This window comes from Rhopilema esculentum, chromosome 3 (assembly GCF_057945365.1).
Source record: "Rhopilema esculentum isolate cy_ngs chromosome 3, ASM5794536v1, whole genome shotgun sequence".
In the NCBI taxonomy this organism is placed as follows: domain Eukaryota; kingdom Metazoa; phylum Cnidaria; class Scyphozoa; order Rhizostomeae; family Rhizostomatidae; genus Rhopilema; species Rhopilema esculentum.
This window is the reverse complement of record NC_142817.1, coordinates 2849216-2859860: the sequence shown is the minus strand read 5'-3', so window position 1 is coordinate 2859860 and position 10645 is coordinate 2849216. Positions and strand designations below refer to the sequence as shown.

The following is a 10645-nucleotide window of genomic DNA, read 5'->3' as shown; positions in this document are numbered from 1 at the left end:
GCGTTGAGAAAAGTGGGGGGGGGGGGTCTAAAAATGGGGGGAGGGCTAAAACCGTATAAAGAGGCTTTTCTGGTAGTTTGATACTTAATATTTGGCATATTTTGCAAAAAGCCTCCCCCAGCCCCACTGCTCTGCGGCGCCTGGTTATGTGGTAAAAATTTCGAAATTTTAAAAAATATATTTTTATGACATCACACTTAAAAATTCGATAATGTTAGGCCGAATCAATCATTTTTACCAGTATCATCTTCATCAATCGTCGTTACCACCATGTTCGTCATTAGTTTTCACAATTATCAATATCATTATTTTCGACTTAGCATCATCATGAATATTATCATCATCAGCATTATCGACCCCTATCAAAATTATGATGATGGTTGCGACCATGTTAAGGACGAGAATAATGATAAGGATGGTCATGGTGATTGATGATAATAGTAAAGAAAATAATTGTGATAATGTCTGATGACGACGAATATCATCATGCCTGTTGTGATAACGGCAAAGGCGTGGTGATTATCATGGAGCTGTTCACGATAATGGTGATGAGGTTCCCGATATATATAAGACAAAAATAGCCAGTGGCGGCTCGTGACTTTCACAGTTGGGAGGGCAGACCATCAATATTGCGATAATCGATAGAAAGATCGAGTTTGCAAATTTTTCACTGTATTCATGGTTCGATGTTGATCGTCATGGAGCGCAAAAGAAAAAGCATATATAGATGTGGTTGTTGTTTAGCGATGATGTCATTTGATGGGCAAAATTTTTCTTGCCCCGAATTCCTCCAAATAAGCCAATCACAGGCCGCGTTTCGCAATGCTCGAGGTCGAAAATTAGCTTGTGCGCATGTCGGCTAGGGGCAAAAAAAACTTTGCCCGTAAAATGACATCATCGCTCAAGGCACTAGCGGGCCAGAAGCGAGGCTAAGGACGAGACGGGATAGCAAGGAGCTTTTTCTAGAAGAGATACAAACTTATATAATTAACCACAGTAAGACTATCTTCAAAATTAAATATGAATATCATAGATTTCCTTTGAATCTTCTTGAGGGGGCATTGCCCCAGATGCCCATTAGCAAGAGCCGCCACTGAAAATAGCAAGTAAAATACAGTTGAATCCCGTTAAATTGGACCTTCGAGAGGGTAAGGAAATAGCCAGAACAACTTTTTAGCGGTACAAAATTTGAAAATGGCTTTGAAAAAAGCAAAGATATTCTAACATACTTAGAGCTTTTTCGTCTGACACTCCTCAGAGCATAAAACGTCAGAATAAGGTTCCGAAAGAACAGGGTAAATATATACCCAGTCGTGGACATAACGCGAGCACATGACCGGTTTAGTTGTCCAATCAGTACCGCGTGCCGATAGGAAAAACAGACGCTGAGCGTGATATTTTTCAAAAACGCCTTAAAGGCCGGTTTCCATTTGCGCGAAAGTTTCATCGAATTCGCCAGCGATTGGAAGATATTTTGTTCTTTCCGGGCGTGGGCGAATTCACTAGCGAAATTTGAAACCAACTTCTCAGCGAAACACAGCTTTCCTCTTAACGGAAACACTCTCAGGGAATTTGCTGAAGAATTCGCTAAAGTGGAAACCGGCCTTAATAGCCTGTACCCAGATCTCCAGTTTACATTCGCAAAGGGAAAAACTAGTTCAATTGAATTGTTCTTTATTTCGCCCAACAGTCACTCGCTTTTCTTGTATTTGTATTGATGAAAATTGCTGATGGTGTGTCCTCGACATTTTTGATAAGATTGTAGAAATTGACTTCCAGATGGAAATGCAACAATCTGGACCCATGGAATAGTACCCTTAAATAGCTCGACAAGAGGTGTGTTGGCACAGGGTTGTTGGCTGATTAAAAAAACCATCCAGCACAGAGCTCTGATCTACATTCAAGACAAACCAAGCTAAAGAAAATGATTTTGCATGCAACTAGATTTCCATTTTCGCAAACAACTTGAACCGGCTTGTCTACGCTTTAACACAAATATGCAGCTATCAAAATGTCCACATACCAGCTAATTGTATATGAAAGCATTTACAAAATTTAACGGCATTTGACTTCAACATGCAGCAAGTAAACCCAGATGAGACAAGTAGAAGTATTCAAAATAGATGGTAGATCATGTGCAATAAACTTGAGTCAGTTATAGTGTGTTGAAGACAAAACGCTTGATACATACAACAACAAAATAAGATGGAAATGTCATAAGTTTGAAGGGAACTTAGAGTTTAAGGGTAACTTAAAGTACAAGTGGTCCTAGAATAATTGTGTTTGGAGGCTAGAGAGGGGATGGTTACATTAAGGAAGACAAGTAAGTTGAGACAAGAAGTCCTCGACTTGCTATACCATTCAAATGTCAATTTATTTGTCTGCAGAAGAAAGTAGTTCTTGGAAAGCTTTGTATCAAATGAGCAAATCTTCAAATGGCAGCAGCTGGAGCTTGAACTGAAGGTGGTGGCCCTCCAGGGCCTGAAACTGTTGCAGCAGTCGTTTTTTGTGGGTTATGCCATGGTGTCTCTTTGTACAAGAACCAAAGGTTGCCACACCATACAAAGATATTCAAGAACCCCATCACCTATAAAGGATATATTAGCACTGAAAGGTTGTAGATTATAGTAGTTTATCACTTGAATGATGGAAAAAACATAAGCACAATCTCTCACAATCATAAGCATTGTTTATGTGATAAAGCAAACCATTTCGCTTCAAGATGACTTAAAAATAGGGAGTGTCTAAAGTGCTATGGAATCTCTTTTTGGCCCACGTGGAACATATCCATTAAAAATGGGATATAATAGATTGACTCTTTATGGTAAATTAAAATACATTAGCAGTCAAGCAGAGACAGTGGTCTCAATCACAGCAAGGCAAGATCTCATTTGCCATCTTAAAAACTAAAAAGGCCTGAAATCTCAAAACATCTTTAGTATTTTCTTGATAACAACAAAGAAGTAAGCATATATATTCTGAAGAACCCAACAATAAAAAATCAATGGCAGTGGTGCTGCATACATTCAGTAACTTTACAGCTGATAGAAGTAGCAGCAATGTGAGATAAGAGATGATAAATTTTAGTCTGTAACACAGCCACACTAAGAGATAAAATTGTCATGAAAGTATGATCATCAGCTTTCCATTTTGGTCCTATTAATCCTCTAAAAATCACTTTTCAAGGGAGTAGTGAAATAGAGTTAAAAGCAAAATATGCGAGCAATATAGCAACTCACTAACAGGGCCTCCAACGAAGGGGGGCACAGGGACAGGGGGACAGGGGGCAGGGGGCATTACCTCTCCATTTTTTGCAAAATAATGGAGTTTTTTCAAAATCTTTTGCTATAAGTCATAAAGTTTTCCTAGGGCCCCTCCCCCACTTTTCCAGCCTGTGTTGTAGCCTATGACCAATTCTAGTTGATAATCAGAGACCATTGTTATGCTGAACTTTATTCAAAGCTTGTTCTCGTTTTCTTTTTGAAATCACGCTCTGAATATATCAAACTCTATTCATTAAATATTTTTATTACTGATAAAACATCAATCAAATAATAAACATAGAAACCTCACTCTATGACATAAAACTTCAGCAGAAAAATCTTTGTTAAAAATGATTCACTAGGGGCTGGGGGTGAACTATCCTCATGGGACAATGTGGTTGGATTTATGGTAGCGGCTGGGATGAATCCAGTCAAAGTAACATTTAGATTATCATGTGCATTGGAGAAGTGTTTAGCTTTGAATGGTAGAAAATGGTTATTTATAACTAAGAAATTTAAAAGACAGATCTTGCATGGATATGGAATAAGATTCTGTGGATGGGACAACAAGTTCTGATAAGAAGTGAAAAACAAAAGTTAAAAGGGCCTCTTTGGATTCAAGGGGAAGAGGAAGATCTACTACAAAAGCCTAAGTTCCACAACTGTACAAAATGCTAAGAAGCGATGAAATATCAACTGTAATTCAGGCATAGCCACATTCCTTAATTGACTTAGGTCTGGGTGAGAGAAACTGTAGGTCTAAGCGTGTAATATGATGTAAGTGAACCTCAAACAAATTTTCTGCTTGGTATCATTCAACATTAAGGCTACTTTCCAATTTGGACATTAAGAATACACAATTTTAGTATTCAATATTTTTTAATGTTACAAAGCTGTGTTTTTATTAAAATCAAAGCATAATATTGTTTGAAAATTCTGTACCCCACACTAGGTAGAAAGTTATGTACTACAGTGCTGAGTCTTATTTGAAACATTTGATGGCATTTAGGCATGATTTTAAAACTATTCAGCAACATAATAAAGAACTTTGAAAACATTCCCTTTTTCATGATCATCATTCTGTTATTTCCATGCATAACCTTTCTCTGCAGATTCCAATATTATCCCACAAACACCAAGACAGCAAGCTATGTTTAGTTTAAAAATATAACCCAGACCCTATAAATTGAAACCAAAGGAAACCTTTCTTGTAAGAAAATGTACACAACATAGATCATCTCACTTTTTGTCACTTTAGCTGAAATTTGCATTTAAAATAAATAATTAAAAAAATAAATAAATAAATAAATAAATAAATAAATAAATAAATAGATCAATATATAGATAAATACATCAATAAATGAATAAAGCAATAAATTATTCAATTGATAGATAAATGAATAAAAAAATAAATGTATATAAGCATGGTTAAGAGTATTGTTAATAAAGAATAAAGCTTAAATAAAAATTGAGCAGAAAGTAAGGGAGATTTTAAAGGTCAAATACGCCAAAGCGAAGGTACTTACAGCAGATATATCCAATGTTGCATAATTTGCTTGCTTTGTTGCAGTACACAGTACATTGTTAATTGAGGACTTGGTGCATAAATTTATGTTCTTGATGATAGTATCCATGTTAGTTGCACTCTTAATGCCAGTAACAGCGGCAGCACAAGCGATTGCACCAGTAAACCAAAAAACTACAAAGACCACACTGATGACAAAATCCTAGAGCAAGAGGAGACAATAAATATTTCAATGTTTTCGAAAAAAATATTTAAGTAATAAATTTTAGATGTATTGTTCACCTAATTAGATGAAGTGGGTACTAATGGGAATCTTTCATTAGTAAACATTTATTGTGTTCATGAAAGTTATCAGATAGAGCAAAGACTAAAACTGATTAGGAACTGCCTTCCACTGAAGGGGGAAGACAGTGTCAGAACAAAGTTTCAGGGTGAACTAAGAAAAAAATAATGTGTTAAAGAAGTTTGAACAGCAAAGTGAAAAAAGAAAAGGCTACAGAGTTTCTTTTGGATTAAACTCCAAGACATCTCATTTCAATTCCAAAAACAGATCTGCATAAACTGTAATTATCAAAGAAAAAAAAAGAAAAATCCGCTTTGTAATATTCCATTGATTACGTATTGCCATTATATTTTAAAGGGCATGCGTCGTGAAAATGAATGGCTAATGCACCACAATTATCTCTATTGTTTAGTAAAAAGTATGGAAGTGAGGGTGAATTTTTACAACAGTAAAAATTAATTAAGAGGAAATGAAAAGTCATGAAACAATGAAAGTCCACTCCATATGCTTTTGTTTTATCAGCCAACTGCTAATGCGACATATGCCGTTCAAGTGCATTTCACCAAAAGTGTTTTATCATTTATTGACTACACATAAAGTTATTTCCTAAGAGATTAGTTTTGCTTTGATGCTTGTGCTGACAGTAATAATTATTTTTTCACATCAAAGCATCCAAAAGTAAGTTTTAAGAATTAGTAGAGAATGCATCACCAATGGTCAGCCATTACATTCAATAGATGGTTGAAACGTGTAATCTTTCTGATAGTGGTATCTGTAGTATTGATGAGCAAATGCACACCTGGCACCAAGCAGCAAGGAAAGAGCCAGGAAAGCGTTAGACCAATGTATCATTGACTTTAATAGTGTAGAAATCTGACAGATTTGCTCATCATTTGAAAAATTTATCATATAGATTAGATAATTGAATAGAAAAGATCACCTCAATTTCCACAATAGCAAATTCTTTTCATTAAAACAGGGTGCAATTGGTAATATTTTTATAACTATAACTTCCTTTGAAGCTGTGTCAACTTCCCATATGGCATGGCCAGTAAAAAATTTACGAAACTGTAGTTCTATTGATATGAGTAATATCATTTTGCAGCCACAGGCAATGAAAAGCAGTTTACTAACTAAAGGAAAAAGGAATTTCTTCATATAGCATTTTGCTATACAAAATATGTGGCTGTGTATCAAGCAGGATTATAGAGTTATGCGTTGATTAGCAAACCTCACATGCCTAATTAATCTAGAATCTCATGATTTTTTATTGTTTCAAAAAACAACAGCATTGGAAAATGATGATGACTGATGTACACTTGGTGCATGGGAAACATTTTATTAAAGAGATTCTTTGATTTTTTTTAATCATGATTAAATATTCAAAACATCAAATTTAGGAAGCCATCAAATCTCTCACCCGTTCAACACCTACTTGATTATATATAATATTAGATTAAAAAACTCTCTGCCAGCAGACTCCATTCGCTGAAAGTAACAGAAGGGCATAGGAAGGTGTTTCCTCAGCAACCTTTGATATTATTAAGATTTGTTAGAATCTTAAAAATTTACTAGATAGTGCTAAACTTATATTGAGGGAGCAGGGACAACATATTATAAGGGCTGTATGAATGTGGCACATTGAAACTTGACATTGAGATATGTTATGTGTGACAGTGATCACTTACTTTCCATATAACAGATAAGGAATATAAGATCAATTTTAAATTCACTTGAGTTCCTCAAATGTTGTGTATGCAATGGAATGTAAAGCCTGTGGTGTGTGCACAGTTTGTGGGTAGCACTTGCACACTGTTTAGCAGGCCCCTCCCTAAAATTTTAGTTGGTGCTTGGCTGATCGCTACCTTGAAGCGAAAATTTTCATCAAGGAGCATGATTCATAACTTTCAGTTTAAATTGCACAGAAAAGTGGTAAAATTAGTACTATTGATGTTATAGCTTTTCTGTGCGATTGGTACCAAAGTATTATAGTCTAGAACTATTGAGAACAAATATAATTATATACATATATATATCTATAGAGTCTTCATCATTTGTTACTTGACAGTTATCAGAATAGTGTTTTTTTTAAATCTATATATATCATTCTTATTACACTTGCTGCAAGAGCTTTTGAAGTATATACATGTATACATATACATATATAGATACTCAACAAAAACATAAAGAAGAAGTATCAACTTACAATAACTGGTGGTGAAAACTTTGCTGGTGGAGCAGCTGAAGAAGCTTGATCTTCCTCAAATACAATATAGTATACTAAGATACCCAGTGAGTACAGGAAACAGAAGACCCCAATGACGACAAAGTATTCCATGGAGGATCGGTAACTCAGATCACGCATATATGGAAATAATGCCCAATCACGACATCTGTGCACATTAAACTGGAGACGTGTGTTAAAGGGATATTTGAATTTGGCTCCAGTATCATGTGTCATTGTTCCATTGCAGACTTGTTTCAACTGCAACTCACCTCTAAAATCAGTGCAAGTGGCAAATGCAAAAATGGCAACAAACTGAAAGATAAATCAGAAAAGAAGCTTTATAGTGAATATCTAAATTTAGAAGTGAAACAAATATTTTTCAAAAAGAGTAGAAGGACTACCTGAAAACATTTAGGCACCTCTGTAAGCAGCACATAATTTTAGTCTGGTAAGTTGGATCAGGTCTAGGCATCATTACTTTAAGGTTAGCATATTTCTTTGCCAATTCCGAAACTTTTATATATATAATTGTGCTGGTAAGCAAGTAGAAGAATAAGCTTTTTGTGTTGTCTGAAAAAAATTGACAGGAAATTTGCACAACAAAAATTAGATAATGTATATATATATTCAATTCAGTTCAGTGGTCGAGCCAAACAATATAAATGAGATAAAAACCATAAATGTACCATTTTGACTCTGGCATTTGAACACATACTTGCATGGTTGGTAATGCAGGGTCAAAATTGCAGACTACAGTATAAAAAATGTCAGACTGCAAAGTATTTTTGGGTGTAGGGAATTCTTTTCTGCCACTTATACTTGCATACAAACAATCAATGTTACAAAATAGCTGGTTAAAAGCTGCAGGATTTTAATTTTAACAAGCATTTGTAGGCCTGGCCTTGTGGCAAGGTTAAGCATAGGAATCACACAAAATTGATGCTGTAAATTGTGAATTAATCTAAATTTGAAAAAATTGCCGATAAAATGAAGAAAAATTATTATTCTGGGGAGATAACCAAACTTTGCAGTTTGGTAGAAATGTGTCAGCAATATTTTAACACCACAGGGGAAATTTCAAGTCTGGTTTCTTTGATTGATGTTACCCTAAATTAAATTTAAATAGATTAAATGAAAGATTACTCCAACCCCATCATAACAAAACTAAAAAAAGGATCCTTTTAGATGAGCATAAATTCAACATAAGAAATGGTTTGGTTTTAAAAACTACAAACAGGAAACAACACAAGACAGATAGGTACATGTTTCAAATACATGTCTCTATTGGAGATGAATTTAACCTCTGAGAATGAAAAAAAAATTAAACGATTAATTGAAGGGACTCTCTATTGCTTAAAAATATCTTCGGTATTTCTGGGAGCACATCAATTCTTGTATTTAAACATAAATTACTTATTCCTTTGAATTTTCAGGCGATTTTGCACAAAGGTAACGAGCAGTCATATTGGCCTAAAAGCAAAGGTCTTAGTTTAGTTAGGCAATGTCAATGGACAAGCGCGGAGGAAAGTATTGTTTAGTTACTTACAACCTGGATAACCTTTATGAACCCTCTTGGCTCTTTTAGCACTTCGAACTGGAAGGACTGTCTCATAACTGCAGAAGTTGTGCTAGCAAAAGCTACAAAGAAAACAGACAACACCCAACAAATACTTCTCGAGACTCGAAGGTGCAGCAACTGCAACCAACTCTGTAACTGGGAATCTGGGCACCAGTTAACAGAGCACTACGTAATGTGAGTATCATTCCCAAAATCGCAAATATGAAAAAAAATCGCGATTTTGCAGTAGTACGCTGAAAATTACAATTCTCTCGACTTTGACGTAGATGATCAGATAGATAATGATTGAAATGTTTGATACAAGACGAGAATATTCATGTCTTCGATGCCACCGAAGTTTTGGTGTTGTAGGCGAAAAAGGATTAACCAACGATGGAGGTGCTTGTCATGTCGTTGTCACCATCATAGAAACGAAATTACATCAAAGGAATTGCCGTGGTTACTATCCTGCTTTCTGTAACTTTTCATCGTTGATGTTTCTCTGAGTATACACCAATTCGACTTACGACCTCGTTTTGGAAATTTATCCAAACTTAATTATACGACTTTTTTAAGCTCAGATTTGGTTTTATCGCCATAATTTTAGGCGGGATACCATTTTTCATATCGTTTCAGCTTGTATTTTAGATTTTACAGAGAAATGAAGTTTGAAAACTTGTAAGGGATTTGACCGCAAAAATCGTTCCGAAGGAACCTTTACCCCCTAGTCGCCAATCACGGTCAAATCCCTTATAAAATTTTTATCTTTGTGTCGTCATAAAATCAATATCGTGAGCAATATGATAATGAAAACTTACAATCAGACTAAAATCATTGCTCTCAATCTGAATCTGCGGTCAAAAATTTCATACAAAAATATTTTGAAGAATTTTTCAAAATGAGGCCGTAAGTCAAATTGGTGTATTATTTAACGTGCAGAGAACACGGAGCAAGTGAGAGAGACAGTATGTTGACTGTAGATCTCTGATCCGAGCAGAACTAAATTACTTACATAATAAACATACTTTTATTCAAATTGAAGTGCTAAAAATAGATGTGCTGAGTAAGGACGTGTTAAGACGATGTAATGATGATGCAATGGAGAAGAAAATATCTAGACTTGGGGAGTTCCACACACTCTTGGAATGCCCTTCTTTTTGGCATATAAGAAATTATTGTATTCCTAGCTATTTTGTTAAATACCCGTCTGTACTAAGATATCAATATTAATGACAAAAACAGACAACAATAAAAGACTCTGGACCAATATTGCAAGAAATTTTTAGGCACCAATAACAAATGCAGGTCACCTCCTGTAAGGCAGACTAAGTTCTTTGTTGTAGTTGTTGCTTCTCTTTCCTTGTTTTTTGGCTAAATTTACATACATTTTAATAATTGTCGCTTAATCATATTCGTACTGTTAATTGTTGTTGCTGTTAATTGATTATTTTTTCTTTTTTCAGTAAAAAGCCCTAATTAGTCATTTAGATGTAAAGAGCTTCTTTACGTATTAACTTGTGCTTTAGTTAATTTTATTGATGATGATGATGATGATGATGATAATAATAATGATAATGATGATGATGAGTAGAAAGTTGTGGAAAATGGCCTAAGTAGAGTCACTACGAACTCTACCTTTTTTACTCACAATAGTCAGATTTATGACCTTTTTATGCAGTTAGATGGCACTTTTTCTCTCTTTCTTCTTTATTTTTTCTTTTTCTCTACCTTTTTCATCCCTTTGATGTTTCTCCTTGTTTTTCTTTTTACTGGTACCTATATATGTTGA

The 10645-nt window shown here is 34.9% G+C and overlaps 1 protein-coding gene across 1 annotated transcript; it reads right to left on the bottom strand.

Moving 5' to 3' along the window:
* Positions 1–2111: 2111 nt before the first annotated feature.
* Positions 2112–9007, bottom strand: LOC135692683 (synaptophysin). Its single transcript, XM_065210931.2, has 4 exons — positions 8845–9007; positions 7278–7610; positions 4790–4990; positions 2112–2587 (listed from the first exon to the last, which is right to left on the bottom strand). Exons 1-4 carry the CDS (start codon positions 8908–8910, stop codon positions 2432–2434), a joined length of 756 nt encoding a protein of 251 aa, XP_065067003.1. The 5' UTR covers positions 8911–9007; the 3' UTR covers positions 2112–2431.
* Between the last annotated feature and the right edge of the window lie 1638 nt (positions 9008–10645).